General features: G+C 32.1%; 2 protein-coding genes and 1 pseudogene across 3 annotated transcripts in view; 2 read left to right on the top strand and 1 right to left on the bottom strand.

Moving 5' to 3' along the window:
* Positions 1 to 20,180, top strand: part of LOC110659969 (phenylacetaldehyde reductase) — a 38,490-nt gene that overhangs the window by 13,903 nt on the left and 4,407 nt on the right. The window contains exons 3-8 of one of the 2 annotated variants that reach the window (XM_058135762.1): positions 15,883 to 16,002; positions 16,355 to 16,524; positions 17,182 to 17,373; positions 17,473 to 17,635; positions 17,952 to 18,138; positions 18,441 to 18,553. In XM_058135762.1, coding sequence (XP_057991745.1) covers positions 15,883 to 16,002; positions 16,355 to 16,524; positions 17,182 to 17,373; positions 17,473 to 17,635; positions 17,952 to 18,138; positions 18,441 to 18,553 — 945 coding nt within the window. Of the gene's footprint in view, positions 1 to 15,882; positions 16,003 to 16,354; positions 16,525 to 17,181; positions 17,374 to 17,472; positions 17,636 to 17,951; positions 18,139 to 18,440; positions 18,986 to 20,180 lie in introns of those variants that run through there. The other variant, XM_058135760.1, reaches the window with a different exon arrangement.
* LOC131173416 (phenylacetaldehyde reductase-like) lies at positions 1,054 to 2,267 on the top strand. The gene is made up of 3 exons (XM_058135764.1): positions 1,054 to 1,234; positions 1,525 to 1,711; positions 1,977 to 2,267. The coding sequence occupies exons 1-3, from the start codon at positions 1,213 to 1,215 to the stop codon at positions 2,128 to 2,130; spliced, it is 363 nt and encodes a 120-aa protein (XP_057991747.1). The 5' UTR covers positions 1,054 to 1,212; the 3' UTR covers positions 2,131 to 2,267.
* LOC131173415 (plant cysteine oxidase 1-like) lies at positions 2,810 to 7,536 on the bottom strand (annotated as a pseudogene).

Below are 20,180 nucleotides of genomic sequence, written 5' to 3'. Positions count from 1 at the left end.
AAACCTACAATCTTGCTGATAATTATCTTGTATGTGCATTAATTAAGCCAACGGTGCTTTGTTTTTCTTTCATTCTGGTTTTTTTCCCCTTTCTTGTTACATTTGTTTTGAACTGTGAATTACAATTATATTGGAAACTTTCAGTCAGAAAAATTTCAAGAATTTGTGGTTAGAGCATTTATATAAAGGTGACTAGTGCATGAAGCATCCCATACTTTTCGGCTTTAGGTAAGGTTGATGTACATCCATAACCTCCAAGTCATAAATGGTGTAACTTTATCATCACAACAAAGCCACCCTCTAAATACACAGGAAAAAATCATTCAGACCGAGAATTGAATCCAGGGACTGAGAAATATAACTAATGCTGAACTTTGCACACTAATTTAGCTAATTCTATTTAAATGTGACACAGGTGATCCAAAGAAAACAGATCACTTACTTGCACTTGATGGAGCTAAGGAAAGGCTTCATTTGTTCAAAGCAAATTTACTGGAAGAAGGGTCTTTTGATGCTGCAGTTGATGGATGCGAAGGAGTTTTCCATACTGCATCCCCTGTACTATTTGCAGTCACTGATCCACAGGTTCCTCTCACATACCGTTCAAATACCTTCCATCTTTTTGATAGGTTAACAAATTCATTAAACTTTGTGTAAAGGGTTATATACAGCAGATAATTAGCTGATCAGCGCCCTTATGCTTATAATTTTGAGGCCTAATACATTTTCTTCATTGCCTCACACGACCTGCAAGAAATATTCCCATTTTATTTTCTGTGTTTCAGGCAGAACTAATTGATCCAGCAGTGAAAGGAACACTTAATGTTCTTAAATCATGCACAAAAGTTCAATCTATCAAAAGAGTGATTATAACATCTTCTATGGTGACAATTCCTTATAACGGAAAACCTTTGAGTCTTGATGTGGTGGTTGATGAGACTTGGTTTTCAGACCCTACACTTTGCAAGGAAATGAAGGTGTTTTTATTTGCTAATTTTCTTACTACTTATTTAATGTCCTTCATTTCTTGTATGCTGATGATGCAACTAAACTTAATTAGTTGTTTTCCAGTTATGGTATGTGCTTTCAAAAACCTTAGCAGAAGAGGCTGCTTGGAAATTTGCAAAAGAAAATTCAATTGACTTGGTTACATTAAGTCCAGGAATTGTGATTGGACCTCCGTTGCAGCCAACTCTTAATGAGACTGTGGAGATGATTCTTAAACTTGTAAATGGTATTTTTGGTTTTTCCTGAACCATTTTAGGATTATTCTTCCATACATTTTAAAGTGTTTGATGCTTGCTTCATATAAACTTTTATAAACATGATTATCTGGGTAATGATCTGGTGGAAGATGATTTACTTGTAGCAATAACTCAAAATCAGTCTCAATCCAAATCTTTACATCTCATACTGCCTATGCGAGCTCGATTTGAGTAGGAAATTTCTTGTGCTATTTGATTGAAAATGAAGATGATTCTGTATGGTTTCTTCTGATAAAATCTGCCAATCTTTTGATTGCAGGAGCACAAACATACCCTGATGCACATTATAGATCAGTTGATGTTCGGGATGTTGCCGATGCACATATTCGTGCCTTTGAGATTCCTTCAGCTAATGGAAGATATTGTCTAGTAACAAATGCTCTCCACTTTTCTGAAGTTTTAAAGATTGTTCATCAACATTACCCTACTTTGAACCTTCCTAAAAAGTGAGTGTTTGCTGCAGCTTGGATGACATTTACAAATTATATGCTATATATCCATGTAGATAAAAAAAATAATAATAATAATGAATGCTATTTCTAGATAACTGTACTATAACTATAGGCGAGTGTCTCAAGAATAGTTTTATATCTCTAACAGAACATACTGTAATCCTTTCATAATTTCTTCTACATGGCTTGTTTCCTAATTGTAATTTCTCTGAGAATCTGATAACTAATGGTTCATGTATGTGGTTTTCAACCATTGCAGATGTGTTACCAACGACCTCAACAACTTGTCCATGTCAACGTACATGGTATCAATGGAGAAGGCAAAAACATTGGGAATTAGCTTCATTCCTTTGGAAGTGACTCTTAGAGACACTATTGAAAGCTTGAAGGAGAAGGGCTTCCTCAGCATCTGATTTAGACTGTATCTGCTACTGAAATAATGCAAAAACAAGTGGGTAAAATGAAAGAGAAAATATGAAATTCTCCATATATGACAGCAGAAACACAGATTTTCCAATTTTGGTAGAAATAAAAGATGAACTTCTGTTTATTATTTGTTGAATCACTTTGATATGGTTTATGGCCCTGGTTCACAGTAAAAATATGATTCCTTTCATGCCAAATTGAACTCTCAATTTTGAATTTTATGCGAATTGAAATGAATTACATATCACTTTAAATTGGACAGATTCAGGATGAATTGACATATCATGTCACACCGTACCCCTCTGTAAGGCATAATAAGATCCCGTAGTATACCTAATGAATTACCAAACTACAAGAGATTTTAAAACAATTTTCTTACTTTTTGAAGGTAGCGAGCATTTCTAGCAGGTATTAAAAACGTTTAATCGAAGTTTAAGAGTTAGGTAAAATTTTTTACCATTTTATTTTTGTGCAAATTTTGTAAAATTTTGTAATTGAGAAAAACTAAAATTTTTGACCTGTAGAAAAGCACTTCCTATAATTCATTTCATCAAAATCAACCACCATCACGACTCAAATTAACACAATTTTTTCTAAAACTCCACATTTCAAGTTAATTCTCAACTCAATTATGTTCAAAACTAATACTAAAGAATTTCATTCACATTCTATTAAAGAAAGATTGATTTACATTCATCGGTCTAAATTTACATTAGGAAATTCAAAATAAAATTAATACAAGTTCTGTAAAATTGCTCAAGATCAATTTACAACATGTACATACAGTCATAAACATCAAAATAAATATGTATAATAAGGGTATAATGTAATACCCGACAAAAGATCCAAAGGTAGTATTATGATCCTCAGCAGCTCACTCGGCTACTTTACTAGTCTCTCTACCTGCGACAGCAATAAAAAGTCATCGCTGAGTACAATGACTCAGTAGTGCACAACATACTAAAAATACTAATTTATGCATAATTTAAATCACAATTATTCCAATATGGTCTGAAAATGGTACAAAGATACAAAATACAATTTAAAATTTTAATCAAATAATTTTTCACTTCAGAAGTCACAAAACATATTTTATAAAAACATACAGTCATATCATGCAATTAATATATTGTTCATCTCAATAGCCATAGGCTTATGAGGAATACTAAGCACTACAAGAAAAAAGAAAATTAGTAACCAAAAATTCGGTTTCAAAACATTGAAAATCGATTTTTAATTTCAGTTAGAAATCGATTTGAAATCGAAATAGTCGGTTTACAATTCGTAGGTTTCTAAATAAATTAAAAACGGAATATGACGTCCGTTTCTAATTCTGAAACCAATTTGAAATTGATATTTTCGTTCCAAAATTAGATACTGAACAACTTCGGTTTCTAAATCTGTTTCAAGTTAGTAACCAAAATATATCAGTTTCTAATAATCTGAAACGGGTTTCCGTTTCAAATTAGTTTATAATCGGAACAAAAATAAAACACTTTTTAAAATCAAAATATATTCGGTTTTTAAATAGAAACAGAATTTCTTTTTTAAATCCGTTTTTAAGCATAATAACATAAAATAAAATCATTTTATTTTGTAACCAAATACTTTTTTGTTTCAAATTAAAAATGAAATTCAATTTCTAATCCGTTTTAAATTACTGTAAAAAATTTTATTTTTATTTATTTAATGCATTATTTTTTATAGTGAAGCATATAATATATTATCAAATCTCAATAATACAAGAAAATTAAAAATTCTATCATAGATAAAATAAATAAAACATTGGAGAAAAGGATATCTTTATTAAATTATGAAGTTCATAAATTTAATATATGCAAAGAAAAGTATACACTTGCAATGCAATTGAAACCCTAAGAAATCCAATATAGGCTCCAACCTACAAACTTCAGTATTGGGCGATAAATAGATTACAATATCACAAAAGTGAACCAAGTCATGTCTGGCCATATTTTCTCGGTAAATACCCATGCTAGCAAGAAGATCTGGACCATTCCACTCCATATTTATTCATGAATATTCTGGTCCCATAATAATATCTCTTCAAACATTAATTATGCCCCATAGTCAAATCAAGGATAAAGCCATAATTTGCATCAAGGAAAAGCACCTCAATGAGTAAAAGTGAATGCAAAATTACTCTTAAGCAAATAGAAAGCAGGACAATTCCCTTTCCATTAGTTCAATATGAAGGACTTAAATATGAAAATTCAATTTTCAACATTCTATACCAAGTAAAATCTAACTAGGCATAGAATGTTGAAACTTGAATTTTACTTAGATCTCCAACAAGGTAAAATTTGAAACTTTAAAAATAGATTTCAAAATAGTCAAGCAACCTTCCAAACCTCTGTACCCCCTCCACAAAGAAGATAATATGCTAGAATATATTGTTAAGGGAAGCTCATTCAAATTAGCACTAATGAATGCCAAATACTGTTACATCAAGGCAGCTATTATTCAATACACGCGCGCTAGCGTGCGCAGGCGCACACACACACACACACACATGGAGAGAGGAGTAACTCATGTTACACTTCAAAATCTATTAAAGATGCAGTAAAAAGTTATGGTAATGATATTGTTAAGGTAGCTATGATAACAAACAGATAAACAGACGCAAGAATGGATGAATGAAGAAAGACATATTAAAATCCAAGGAAAACTAAGCACAAGCAAAATTCCCATAACAATGCAGCTCTCAGAATTTACACTCATTTAAGTGCTGTGAACACAAACTCACCATGGCAAATTCAACAAAAGCTATACGACTTGAATGGACATGATCCCCCAAAAGCCTCAAGCGGATAACCTATGAATGAAAAAATATACAAGAAAAAAAAGGGCAGTCAAACATTGGAATGCTCCTTACAGCCAACTCTTTTTGGGGAGGGAAGGGGATATCTTTTATTTCTGTCCTCACCTCACCACAGGTTGATTCAAAGAAATTTTTTACTACAGCCTGAGAAGCCTGCAGATTTAATGGAATTATTAACTGGAAAATTAAATAAGTCTGAAGAAACAAGCTGCAATCAGTAAGCCTTATAGCAAAATGGCAAAGCCATCTGTGTCATGCAACCTTAGGTACATGCTAAGACAGTACAAAAAAACATAAGCTAACACAACCAAAAAGGGCCAGAGTTATTCATACCCTAGGCAGAAATGTAGGATTCACTAGAAGAATGGCAGTTTTTGAAGGTAACACTCTAACAGGATAGTAACCTAGCATCGTTCCACCAAGGTTTAAAGCTGCTCTAGCAACTTCTATTTATAAGGTTCCAATATCAAACATAAGGTATGAATAATCACACTTAAGAGAGAGAGAGAGACATTCACCATCGGAAGGATTCGCCACAGCAGACACATTGCAAGGGCCATCAACCACCCAGTCATACGATTTAATGTGCATCTTCCCAAATAGCAGCTTGCAAAAAACAGCCATTCCAGGATGATTATGAAGGGGTATCACACCTGATGGCGGGAAGCAGAAGATACCCATCTGTAACAATAGAAAAATTAGAGAACCCAAATTAAAACATACTTCCCCAAGTCTCAAATTTACTATAAATGCACCTCAAAGCCCTATGCACCGAGAAATTGTCAGATATATGGATACAAAGGTATTTTATTTTAGGGGTTCTCCCAGCAGCAAGTGCACGAAAATATGGCATCTCCGGACTCAGACCAAAATCCTCTGGTTTGATGTCATCTAGAGACAAGGAAGCAGCCATTAAAAAATCAACTACAAAGTAAATGAGAAAACAATAAAGTTAATTTTGCAGAATCAGAGCCAAAGATCTGTGCTCTATTCTCAATTCTGCAAATTTTATAGACAAATGGCTAAAAAAGAAACTTCAAACAGACCAAATAATTAATTTCAAATATATTTCACATCCATAAAAACATATATAATGGCAATTGCTATTAAAATAAAATTGAAAAGTGGCAGAATAAACGAAAGGCAGAAACATTAAGGAAATAACAACACTTTGATCCAAGGAGAATACACAAAAAGAAGGTAAGTGAAAGGGCTAGCATAGCAAACATATGGTACAAATAAACACCCATTTTAATTCAATAACTTCAGTTCAACAACAAGATTTAAAAAAAAAAAATACACAAATATACCATTAAAGGGACAACATAGGAAGATATCAATGTCCCATTCCTAAAAAAAAAAATACACAACTGTACAATTAAAGGGACAACATAGGAAGATATCAATGTCCACTCCCCATAGAAAAACATGGTCAAAATAAACCATGATTAAAATAAAACAACTGGCAGCTGACCACACCAAACCAGAATTAATAAGTTTCATAAAGCATGATTGTACAAGAAGATGAAACCGCTACAAAGTCAATAATATGGCAACAAGAAACCATTGCCATGGAAGAGGTAATGTAAGTCCTAATGGCAATCTTTGGACGTAAAATTTAAGTCTCCATCAAGAGCAATTATGCCAATGTTGACATACTAATAGATAAGTACATGATACACAAATAACAACAAACAAAGAACCATTTTCATTTTATGGTATGAATAAATTGCCTAATCAGAATTGCCAAAATTAACCCCATAAACCAATACTAAAATGCAGCTAATGCCACCAGATCATTAAATTTTAATGGCTGCCCCTTCTAAAAAATTATAATTTTCAATACTTGAATCAAATTGATTAAAAACCTCTCACCAACCTTACCACACGCCAAGGAGAAAAGGACAAAAGAAATCACATACCCAAAACCGCCCTCAGCTTTTCGATTTTATCAGGAGGGGGAACAATTCCAGGGCCACCAACGGAAAATACTTCCTAGCAGGTGTCATACAGTTTTTCAATCGGCGATACCACCACCGCCTTCTTGTGGTGCCGTCGCCGGCTCTTCTTCCCTTTGGTATTCGTATTGGTTTCTGGATTTGGATACAGGTCCAGAATTGGATTCTTTTCTTTCTCCAATTCATAAGAGTTCTTTTCCTTCTTGTTTGCCTGACTTGTCTCAATCCCCATTCAACCTGACAATTCCTCAAATGAGAACCCTCAAAAAATTCCCCCGTCAACCAAAAACAAAAAATTGCTATATGGGTATCAAACTGGCAATAGGAGAAGATCAAACTGGCATTGGAGAACACGAACTCGCTCCTCTGGGTGGAGCACAAGAAAACCTAGAAGCCAGTTGCATTTGCTAGAGCCACAGGGGACAATGTTTTCAATGCCATCATCTGGGACATGGTGGTGGATCCTTCGTATCAGAGGATTGGATTAGGGAAGGCTGTGATGGAGAGACTTGTACAGGAGTTGTTAGAAAAGGGGATTGTGAACATTGCTTTGTATTCAAAACCCTGAGTTCTTGGCTTTTGTAGAGGCCTGGATTTTGTGGTTGATCCGGATGGGATTCGAGGGATCGTGTACTCCAGAAAAAAAAAAAAAAAAGTAGCATATGTTTCTTGAGGTTTTTTTCTCTAGTTAGGAAAGGAAAGTGTTAGGGTTTGCTATAAAGAATAAGGTCAATAGAGATTAGAGGTTCAAGATCTGGTTTGGATAACCGATATAAATCTAGTCAAGATTAATTTTGAAACCTTTATAAATTGGGTTCTAAATGTAAATAGAAAATAATTTCATTTTAAAATCGAAAATAATCGATTTCTAAATTAAAAAAAATAAATTAAAAATCGACTAGAATCGATTTCTAAGTGTAAATATAGAAATTAGAAACCGACAGCTATCGGTTTCTATTTTTTACTTTAAAATTTAATAAATAAAATAAAAATTATATTAATTTTGAAATCAATATAAATTGGTTTCTAAACATAAACAAAAGTAATTTCATTTTGAAACCGAAAATAATCCGTTTCTAAATTAAGCAAAAAGGAATTAGAAACCGACTAGCATCGATTTCTAAATGTAAATATAGAAATTAGAAACCGACAACTATCGGTTTCTATTTTTTACTTTAAAATTTAATAAATAAAATAGAAATTATATTAATTTTGAAACTGATATAATCGGTTTCTAAATATAAATAGAAAACAACTTCATTTTGAAACCGAAAAGCAATCGGTTTCTAAATTAAACAAAAAGAAATTAGAAACCAACTAGAATCGGTTTCTAAATTGACTTTTAAATTTATTTTAAAATCAAAAGCTATCAGTTTCTAAGTATAAATATAAAATTAGAAACCAACGGGTATCGATTTCTATTTTGACTTTAAAATTTAATAAATAAAATAAAAATTACATAACTTTTGAAACCAATATAAATCGATTTCTAAATATAAATGGAAAACACCTTTATTTTGAAACCGAATCTTGGTTTCTAAATTGAACTAAAAGAAATTAGAAACCGACTAAAATCGGTTTCTAAATTGACTTTAAAATTTATAAAATAAAACATAAAATAGATAAATTTTGAAATCGAACGACATCGGTTTCTAAGTGTAAACATACAAAGTAGAAACCAATAGGTGTCGGTTTCTATTTTGACTTTAAAATTTAATAAATAAAATAAAAATTACATTAATTTTGAAACCGATATAATCAGTTTCTATCTATAAATAGGAATTAGAAACCGATATTGGAAATCGACTATAATCGGTTTCTAATATGACTTAAATATAATTGACTAGTTTTGAATCTTTAAATTTGAAACGGAGTATAATTCAGTTTCAAATGTTGGTTTCTAATCGGTTTCTAAACCGATGTTAAATTTGCCGCTAAATTTTGGCACAAAATTTAGAAACCGATTATGTTCCGTTTCAAATTTTGGTTTCAAATCAGTTGCTAATCGGTTTCTGACATAATTAACCCGTTCTATTCAATTTCTATTTCAAAAGCCATTTTAAACCACAAACCGATATAGTTCCATTTCTAAATTTGGTTTCTATTTCGATATTTTCTTGTAGTGAAAGCTAGCTAGCTCAAACTATGAGTACCCATTCAAATTTCTTCCTCCCTCTACTGGCACACACCTCAATACTTCAGCCAAAGAGAAAATTCAAAACTATTTCCTCCCACTAGTCATGCTAGTGGGACATTCAGATATATGGTCATAACACTGTAGTTTCAAAACTATCTTAACAATTTTTTAAACATTTATTTGCAATTCATCACATACCACTAAATTTTTCAATAATTTAGGTGAAAAGCATATTGTTCCATTAAATCAAAATTTCCAATACAAATAAGTCACAATTTATTCATTCAAAACAATTTGCCAAATAAAATTTACAGAAAAACTTTATGCTGTGCACAAATCTCGTGCGAGTAGCCTCTAGGCCTTGACTCGATGTTTCCTTTCCTTTCTCCGTATACTTCTCAACTAAAACACACAATTTACAGTGTTTCAGTATCACAACTTATAATAAATCCCGAGCAACCCATAGATGAATCAATGTTGTCACATCAATCACATGATCTTTGGGAAATAAAGCACAATATGCAAAACAATGATTCAAATGTGAAGGGAGATTATCATAACTCAATTGAAGGGTTGGTAAAATGTCATTCTCATTTTGAGCTATCTTAGAGAGTTCCTTTTTTAGGAAAACTTCCCATTCAGTTCCTGGATTTTTAAAGCATAAAATACTTGCAATTGTCTTTATGGCAAGAGGAACTCGAGCACATTTGTTTACAATCTCTTCTCCAGTTTTTTTGGTACTTGAATCTTTTGGTTCTTGTCCCTTGAGTGCTACTTGAAGGAACAAAGACCAAGGTTCATTTGGAGATAAGCCTTCCAAAACGTAGGGTTCCACTGTGCTAGCTACCTCTGCTACTTTTCTAGAGCGAGTGGTTATTAATATTTTACTTCCACTAGAACCGCCCTTCAATAATTTCTTCAACTTATCCCATTTTTCACTATGATCATCGCATACATCATCCAACACTAGCATATATTTTTTTCCATTAATAATTTTTCCAAGGTGAGATTTCAATGCTTCTAGCTCAAGTTCTTCTGACTTTGTACCCTTTGCAGACTCTAAGATTTTTTTAACAATCATTTTCACATCAAAAGTATCTGATACACAAACCCACAACTTTACTTCAAAATGTTTACTAACTTGCTCATCATTGAAGATAAGTTGAGCAAGTGTGGTCTTCCCTAGTCCCCCAATTCCAACAATTGAGAGATATGAAACATTCTCTTTACTGTTGGAAGCCAATAGAAGTTCTACAATGGCCTTTTTGTCACCCTCTCTCCCAATAACAACTTCAGGCACAGAGGACTCAGTTTGATCCCTGACCTTAGTTGTATGACCACTCTCCTCCTTATGAACCTTTAATTTGAATGATTGTTTATCACCATCTATCTCAAGTAATCTCTCCCTAATTGCCTTAATTTTATGACCCATATTAAAACCATAAACAAGCCGATTCGAAGACGAAAAGAAAAGGCTTACCTCCTTTGCCATTCTATTTCCAGTCATCACTTGGCACCGGAGAGCTTCAGTGGCAAAGGCATCTAGCAAGTCATCAGCATCATAAACAACTTCTTGTAGCTTCTCAAGCCAGCCTTTCACTTGATGGTTATGTTTTTGCTGCTCCTCAGCATCCAGAAGCACATTATGGATACTAGAAACTGTGGCCTCAAGTTTCCTAAGCTCATCTTTGGCACCCCACCACAATCCAATCTTGTCAAGGGCTCGAGAACCCAACTTCTTAATGATCTCCCCAGCAATATCAAAGAGAATTCCATCGGTCATTTTGGGTATTTTTTGTTTAGTGTTTTTAAGGTTGTAAAAGGATGAAATGATGCAGTGAAGATGGTGGCATGCGATGCTCAATATTTGAAAGACCCTCATGGACTGTTATTGCCTTGAAGATGAAGTCTATGCCAATATGCCATGCGTATAGAAAGTAATCAGGGGGACTACCGTGTTCTTTTAAGCTCAAAATTCCTTATTTCTCATGCACTCAGCCCTGAAATTCCTTGCTTTTCATGCTCATAAAAATAGCTATAACATTCCAAATCTACTCTACCAAGTTATGAACATCTTCAAGCAAATACTTGGGTTGTACTTAATTTATGTGTTGCCACTAATTAATTAATATGTATTAATCACCTACAATCTTAGTGCTCAAATCAGTGGTGCTTCTAGAAAATTTTTTTTCTGGGATTAATAAAATATTATTAAAAATATAATATTAATATCTTATAATTAGATGTAATGAAATTCAATATTTTGAAAGCTATATAAAAGAAAAATATTATTAATGTTATCAAATACATATTTTTTTTTTTATAATAAGTAACTAAAAATTATTTGTCAACTTATCACACGTATAATTATACTATTTTGCCATGATAAAGTTTATTATTGAAAAAGTCACAATAGAATTTTAAATGTAAATAAACTTTTAATTGCACAGCATGTTTTTTTTATCTTAATTACTTTTAAATTTTTCTAAAAAGAGAGTTCGGTAATTAAATCTATGAGAGTCAATATATATAAACACACATATATATATATATACAAAGAACATATTTTAGAAAAAAGAAGTATCAATGACCCCTCATTTAATGGCTTGCATTCGCCACTATTCAAATCCCTTAGTCTAGGGTGGACAATCCACCTTTGTATGTGCTAAGGAAGTGGACTTGGTGCAAATATGAGGAAACAGACCCATGTATATCTCATTACAATTTACTAAAATAAAATAAAAAAAATGCACATATGCATTAATCTATTGCAGAGTATCCTATTTAGTTGCACTCAATCATTAGCTATATATACAAATAATAGATATGGCTTCGTTAGAAAAGAATTCAATTCAATTATCATACAATCATATTATTTTTTGCATAATTTTTTGAAGACTATATACAAATAATAGTCTAATGGTCTTATTTCTTGCAACACCCATAAAATGAAGAATGAGATAGGCATCAAGCATAATTTTATTAGAGAGAACTATAAGATTAATTATTTTAAATGTATCAAGACAATGTGAGAGGATGTACGAATAAAATGGTTCAATAAAAAAAATTTAATCTTTATATGAATAACGTTGGTCTTACTTGTTCATAAGCTAGCTTGGAAATGTCCTTTGAGCACCTGCCAAGTTTTTTTCTTAAATTTATTATTTTTATAATTTCATGAAGTGCATTATTTTGATGAAAATTATAATCTTACATATGTGATGTAAATGATATTTTAAAGTGGTTTGACATGGGAATTGAATAATTATAGTTTTAATTCATAAATTTAACTATATTTTGTTGAAGAAAATTTGGGAATAAATCTTGACAGAATTAAATTAAATAATCCATTACGTGTTTATTTGTGATTTGGCTATATGGTCTAAAATTACTATCCACCATCTCTTTCCAAAAGCAAGAGGTTGCCATCCACCATTTATATATGTTATTTTAAAAAGGCTAACATATGTAGATCAAACTTACCACTAAGCATGGTAGCTTGGTAGTCAATCTAGTGAAAAGGTCTTGTCTCACTCTAATTCGACTCCTCACATTAGTATTGATGATTAAATATTGTCTCTGCTAAAAAGTATGAACGAGTCAGCATCGGATTGTCCAAAGGTGCGTCTCATGGGTGTCATCTTGGACTCGGTGATAGATCTCAGGTTGTGTTAAATCGAGAATATCAACCCGTAATCCTGGACCTCAAGCCTAATTTAGCCTTAATTTAACTAGGGGTGAGCAGATTTCAGTTCAAACTGAAAAATCAAATCGAAACGAATCATTTCGGTTCAATCGATTCGGTTTTAAAATTTAATCAGTTTGGTTTGATTTTATATTTTAAAAATTTCAGTTATTTCGGTTCAGTTCGGTTTTGAAGAATAAAAATGATTAAACGTAACCGAACTGAATAGTAATTTTATATATTCAAATCAAACCGAATCGATTTTTGAATTGATTTATTTTTATGGGAAATTTATGAATTATATTTATTATATATATATATATATATATATATATATATATAAATTGTTTAATTTCATTGATTAGTGGTATTAGGTTCAAATTAAAGTCAAAATTAGACCAAATAACTTGAAAATCAAGTCTAAATTAAAAAATTAATCAAAAATCAAAACCGATCGGTTTGAACCGAATCAAACAGAAATAGAGCGATTTGGTTCGATTCTGTTTTTCATCCATTTCGGTTCGATTCGGTTTCTAAAATATATAATTTGATTTTTATAATTTAATTCGGTTCGGTTCAATTTGAACCGAATACTCACCCCTAAATTTTACCGCTTAATTGTACATGATTTCTTGGGAAGCAATCAGTTGAAGGTTTTGATCGCAGGAGGTTAAGAGTATCTTGATGGATATTATAGGTCTGTTGATGTAAGAGAATAAGTGATGTCGCACATGCATATATTCAAGCTTTGGAGATTCCTTCAGCTAGTGGCAGATATTGTTTAATTGAGAGAGATGTGCGCTTCTCTGAGGTTCTGATTTCTGGTTCCTGTGAAATGGGAAGATGATCAGGGAGACCATTAAGTCCTCTGCTAAAATGTAACCTTACCTCTTGTTGAAATTTTTAATTAATGAATGGGCAAGGCTAAGGTCACAGCCTTGTCTGGCTGTGACCTTAGCCATTTTTTTTCCATTGTAGCCTTGTCTGCTAAAAAAAATCAATATCCTTTTTTTTTTTTCCATTGTCCGGCTGTCTCCATTTTTTATTTTTTTTTTCTTCATAATTTTGCTGTCACATGGGCTGGACCCACATGACATACTCAACAATAAGAACACCACACATCACACTCCAAAATCCTACAGTAAAGATCACATATGGATCCATTTACATTCCTAACACAAACATGTAGCAAATCATCTCAAATCAGCTACAATATTTAGTGTTCTTACAAATTTAGTGAGCTTTAGTCCTGGATGTCGAGGAAGGCTAGTGCATCTCTGGCATCTTTGCTGCCAATTAAGTTATGAAGATGACAGCTACAATATGGAGGAATTTGACATTGCTGATATTTTGACATCTGTCAAGCCAGAACCATCATTAAGTGACAAATTTGGATTGCAAGCAAAAAGCAAGAGGATTTCATTGACAAGTTAGGAAAAAGAAAAATTATGATTGATAGTTAAAATTGTAACGTTAAATTCTACAAATAAATACCAAAAGCTTTATTTAGAAAAATTAAAAACAAAATTGGTACTTATAACTTAACTGTCTTGCTTGTTTTTGAAGATTGAAGTAGAGTGCTTACATTATGTTTTTCACAGCCTGATCATTGCACCCAGAATCAATGAGTTAGAAGGTTCACTCTAAGAACGCACCCAGAATCAATGGAGTCAGAAGGTTCACTCTAAGAACTTTTAAATGTTCTTCCAAGAAGTTCCTTTTGTATGAATCTTTTGGCAGCAGACTCCAATCTGTAGAAATTCTTCTGTGGAAGGCCATGCCGGTTAATAGCAATTCCTCAAATGTGAATTATGTCAAGCCAATCAAAGTAATTGCTGCTATGACATCTTTGTTTTGGTTTCTTAACGTGTGCTTAATAGCTTCTGCACTTGAAATAAAAATTAATTCTTTATATCCATGAAAAAAAAATGAAGGCAGAATTACATGATAAAAAGAAGATGTGGATAAAAGAATGACCTAACGATGCATTCAGCATCATTTGCATTTTTGTTCAGCACTTTTCAATTTAGAATAACAAGAACATTAAAATAAAATCATTCCAATCACAGTTAAGGAGGTAGATGAATCAAATCGAGCTTTAAAAAGACTTGAGTTAAGTTTTTTTTTTTCCAACTCGAACTCAACTCGTGTCACTCAATTCCATTTAACACATCCGAATAACATAAACTAAGCAAACACAGTGAAATCTCTCCTTTTCCGTTCGGTTTTCACTCAATTCAATACTTATAGAAATTTATCTATTCTACTAAATTTTAGCTTTTTTAAATAAATTATTTATAAAAAAAATTAATTAAATTTTTATATAATTATATTTAATTTTTATTTTTTTAAATAAAATTTTTTAAAAATTATTAATTATGAGAATTGATAAATAAAAATTAATTAAATTGAATTATCATAAAATTTTAATTTAAGGGGATTTTCTTGTGTTTCCTCCCCTATAGAGTTTGATCTATCAACTATCCTTCACGATGGTTTTGTTGGATCATAAAAACAAGTTCTTGAGTCAGAAGTGAAGCTAGAACCTGAAGCCACATCCCCACATCTGCTATATGGAATCCACATTCCAAACAGAACATCAGTAAGTGACAAATTTGATTTGAAAACAAAATTTTAAACTTTTTAGGAGAATTTCATGCTGAAGTTATGAAAATTAAGAATCATGAACGTGGTGCTTGTTAAATTTTTTTTAATGGTTACATTGGATTTCATGCAGAAGTTATGAAAATTAAGAATCATGAATATGGTGCTTGTTGAATTTTTGTAATGGTAGCATTACCACTAAATCTCAGCGAAATGCTGATTGCAAAAGGGTTTTGTGTGTTCTTAAATCTCTCTCTCTCTCTCTCTCTCTCTCTTTGTTAGAGGAGTGAGATTATACAAACATTAATCCATGGCATTCTTTAATTATAGCTTACAAATGATAATCCTTGTCCAGTCTCTGTGTTTAATACCTCTTAAATTATTAAAGAATTACGGTGGTCCCCCAATATATTAAATTTAAAGAAACTGGAGTGTACATACCGACTCATTTTCTAGAAGTTTATCAGTAGCCCACCACTCAATCCCTCCACACACACACACACACACACACACAGAGGATGAGCGGAGAAGGGAAGGTGGTGTGTGTAACAGGAGGATCAGGTTACATAGCTTCCTGGCTAGTTAATTTCTTGCTACAAAAGGGTTATACAGTCAAAGCCACCGTTCGTAACCCAAGTCAGTATCTCTCTTTCTTTCTTTGTTATTCCTCTTTTTTTGAAGTTAATTTGATTATTCAGCTGTTATCAGACAGTTGTTTTGGGTATTGTTCTTTTTCTTTTAATTCTTGGCTCTATTGCATTTTCTGTTACATTCTATGTGTAGTGTGAATTCCAACACTGTTGGGATTTTTTTTTTTTTTTAATTAGGAATCTTTTCAAACATTTATCGTTTGTTGTATACACAAGAATCATGAAATTAAATTTAAAGTAATTTGAATAACCTAATTCTTGCTAATTCTTTACCAAATTAGATAAAGTTTTATCAAACATCTCATGCATGTCAATTGTTCTATTCATTTATGAAACAGGTGATCCAAGGAAAACAGATCACTTGCTTGCTCTTGATGGAGCTAAGGAAAGACTTCATTTGTTCAAAGCTGATTTACTGGGAGAAGGGTCCTTTGATTCTGCAATTTATGGGTGTGAAGGTGTTTTCCATGCAGCATCCCCTGTATTATTTTCAGCAACTGATCCACAGGTTTCTTTCTCATGCCTTTTGATTATATTCCTATATATTCTCGATGGATTAGTATTGGTCCAACTCTCCATTGTTTTTCCAAAAATCTCGACTCAATGAAAATGGGTTGCAAACCTGTTAGGTATCAACCCTAATTCAACCTCTGGATGCAAAAATTGAAGCAGATCTAGAGGATAGAAAGTAGATGAGAAGAGAATTAGACTTAGATGAGAAGAGAAGAAAGAGTAGAACCAGAGAAAGAAAAGTTCTGTTATTGATTCATTAATGGAATGAATGAATGCAGATGAGGATCGTTCCTTTTATACAGCAGTTACACAACTACTGCATTTGCACAACTAACTGTAACTAATTAACAAATTCAGTTCTTCCTTCTAACTTCCTCAACAGCATTTCCCTCCAAAACATTCTCTACCTGACCCTTATTCTGCCTAACAATATTATTTCTCTTCGTTCTTCTACAATATGTAACAAAACCTTACCCCTATAGAAGAAAATTTTTTCACTTCTACTCAAATCAGTAACAACACATAGATATATTAGATTTGATTTATAAACATTAGGAATTCTAGTGGGCTGCAGGAGTTTATCATTTATGCTTATAATATTCATAAAACAAGTATTTACAAAATACTTCAATTTTGTTTTGCTATATTTCAGGCAGAGCTAATTGATCCTGCAGTGAAAGGAACCCTTAACGTACTTAAATCATGTAAAAAAGTTCAGTTTATCAAGAGAGTGGTTATAACATCTTCTATGGCAACAGTTTTGTATGGCAGAAAACCTCTGACTCCTGATGTGGTGGTTGACAAGACGTGGCAATCAGATCCAGCAGTTTGTAAGGAAATGAAGGTGTTCTTTTGTGCTATTATCTTAGTACCATCTTTGTTCTTTTGTCTGTTGTTATCTACTTATTATATGTTGATGCCACTTAATTTAGTTTCTTTTCAGCTTTGGTATATGCTTGCAAAAACTTTTGCAGAAGAGGCTGCTTGGAACTTTGCAGAAGAGAATGCCATTGACTTGGTTACAATACATCCAGCATATGTGATTGGCCCTCTTTTACAGCCAACTCTCAATTTCAGTGTGGAGATGATTCTTAATCTTGTAAATGGTAGTATTCAGCAATCATTTAGTATTATATAAGAATTATAGATAGTAGTCTTCCAAACTAAAAGGAATTGCTAGAAGATGATATATATGTAGATACATGGAATTGCTAGAAGCCAACTCAACTGAACTTAGCCCACTTACTATCCTGTTAGGATCAGTTATTAGATAATTTTCTTCATTGTGCTTGTTTTTGAGAATGTATTTGCTTTAACTGGCCAGGAAATTTCAAATTTATCCTAACTGATTGAAGCAGTCTGCCTGGCAACAAGATTATTCTTTATTTTCTCTGATAGAATGTCTTAGTTTTCTGGGTGCAGGAGCTCAAACATATCCCAATACTTATTACAGTTCAACTGATGTTAGAGATGTTGCAGAAGCACATATTCGAGCTTTCGAGATTCCAGCAGCTTGTGGCAGATATTGTTTAGTTGCAAATGTGTCGCACTTTTCTGAAGTTCTGAAGATTGTCCATGAACATTTCCCCTCCCTGCACCTTCCTGCAAAGTAAGTGATTGTTTTCTGCAATTCAAATGACACTCATTTTCCGCTAGCCATCTTTTTCTGGATTACATTTTCTGGAGTTACATGGGCAATTTAGGCAAGCAATTAGGATCAATTGTGACAGAGTTTGCTGAGAAACATTCTGAAGATTAATTCTATGGACTTAAAAAAAAATGGTGCATAAAAACTTCCATTTATCACCAATATACTAGATAACTTGTTGCTTCTTTTTCTTTTTGAGCTTTCTTGTTCTCTAATTGTAATTTTTCTGACATTGAAATCCATGTGTTGTTCAAACATTGCAGATGTGATGATAATCATCCATTCTTGCCACAGCACAAGACATCCAAAGAGAAAGCAAGAATTTTGGGTATCAACTTCATTCCTCTGGAAGCTACTCTCAAGGACACTATTGAGAGTCTAAAGGAGAAGGGCTTCCTCAGCATCTGATTAGACAGTATGGGATAGTGAGGTGATGCATAAACCAGAAGGAAAATTTAGACCAAACAATACGCTTTTCCCTAAAAACCTTCAGGGTTCAGAACTTCAGATACTTGCAGATATTGTTTGAATTTCTCCAACTGTTATTGAAGATTGTATGTGAAAGGCATGCTCACTTGCTCAGCATCTTCATGAACAGTAAATTAATGTCATCACAGAAGATTGTGGTCATGCCTTATATGTATGGCTTGTGCTTAGCTGCATTAATCTGGGATTTATTTCATTACCATGTTGATGATCACAGTTGTAGGAAATGTTTTCTGCGGCTGTCTTGCATGTCAGATGTCAAGATCACAAGCTATATGCAGATAAAATCAAATAAATTTCCTCTGAAATTTCAGTTTTGATATTTCTGTCAGTTTTTTCACTTTGACACAAGTCCAGATTGTGGAAATTTTGTTAATAAGGCAAAAAAAGGACATCCTTCTTAATAAAATTATGACAATTTTATTGAAGTGTGTAAATCCCACTCACACACACGTTATACAATCAATGTGATATAAAAGATCACCACTGACCTACTTCACTAATGGACGTGACAAAGCATACGTATCTGGTAGGCTAGTAGGAACCAGAAGTAGCAGAAACTTGCTTATGACTTGTAATTGTGTAGCTAAATGCTGAACAAAGATAACAAAAGAAAAAGACATGATTGTAATTTGCAAGTGAATTGGAGGATAAAATGGGAAATCAAAATCAAAATCAATGACTAACAAAACTCGACTACTCTACTCCCATGATGGCAACCAAGATTCCTTCTCACCAACTCCAAAAATAGCTTTTCAATTCTCAACTTATTTGGAAATAAATTATTTATTAAAAAATTAAATAAATTTTTATAAATTACATTTAATTTTAATCTCTTTTAAAATAAATTTCTTAATTAATTCTTTTTTTAAAAACTCAAAATTTAAAAAAAAATAATAAATTAAATTAAATTCTTATAAAATCTTAATTTTCAAACAAAGAACTCCAAAAATCTTCTGTGTCAACTACCAAGGTATAAACTATCAAGAGTAAAACCTTCAACTAACATTTCAGCCTAAAGGTACAAGAAAATGGACCCAGTAATAATTGTCTTTGTGGATTGGCAAATAATATTAATTATTTTTATTTATTGTTACAATATTTTTAATATCATTTTTATAACCATAGGCAAGTGGCAATTGACATTAATATCCTCCACAACCATATGAATATAAAAATATAAATAAAAATATAAATATAAATATAAATACTGAGTGCACTTAATAATTTATCAAGATATAATATCAATTTATCATCCCTTAAATTATCTATAACTAGTGGTGCAACCATGTGATGGTTAGACTCTATATTATTTGTTTTATTTTTATTTTTTTTTAAGAAATAATGAAAATCAATTAACTTTAATTTGATGGTATTTGAATTTTTTAAAATTATAAAATTTTAAATTTAAATTATATTAAAATTAATATATCATAAAATGTAAAAAAATCTTATTTTTAAGAGAAAAGGTGGAAAAATAATTAAATTATTAAGGTTGGATGAGGTAAAAGAAATTA

The sequence above is a fragment of the Hevea brasiliensis genome, chromosome 14 (genome assembly GCF_030052815.1).
Source record: "Hevea brasiliensis isolate MT/VB/25A 57/8 chromosome 14, ASM3005281v1, whole genome shotgun sequence".
NCBI classification, from domain to species: Eukaryota; Viridiplantae; Streptophyta; class Magnoliopsida; order Malpighiales; family Euphorbiaceae; genus Hevea; species Hevea brasiliensis.
This window is presented reverse-complemented; position numbering and strand designations above follow the sequence as displayed.

What these genes read in the sequence shown, in the direction of transcription:
- LOC131173416 (XM_058135764.1), top strand. Translation starts at nt 1,213, where the DNA reads ATGATTCTTAAACTTGTAAATG. An exon ending in GATTCTTAAACTTGTAAATG is followed by an intron (nt 1,235 to 1,524) that starts GTATTTTTGGTT and finishes TTTTGATTGCAG; the next exon opens with GAGCACAAACATACCCTGAT. An exon ending in ACTTTGAACCTTCCTAAAAA is followed by an intron (nt 1,712 to 1,976) that starts GTGAGTGTTTGC and finishes CAACCATTGCAG; the next exon opens with ATGTGTTACCAACGACCTCA.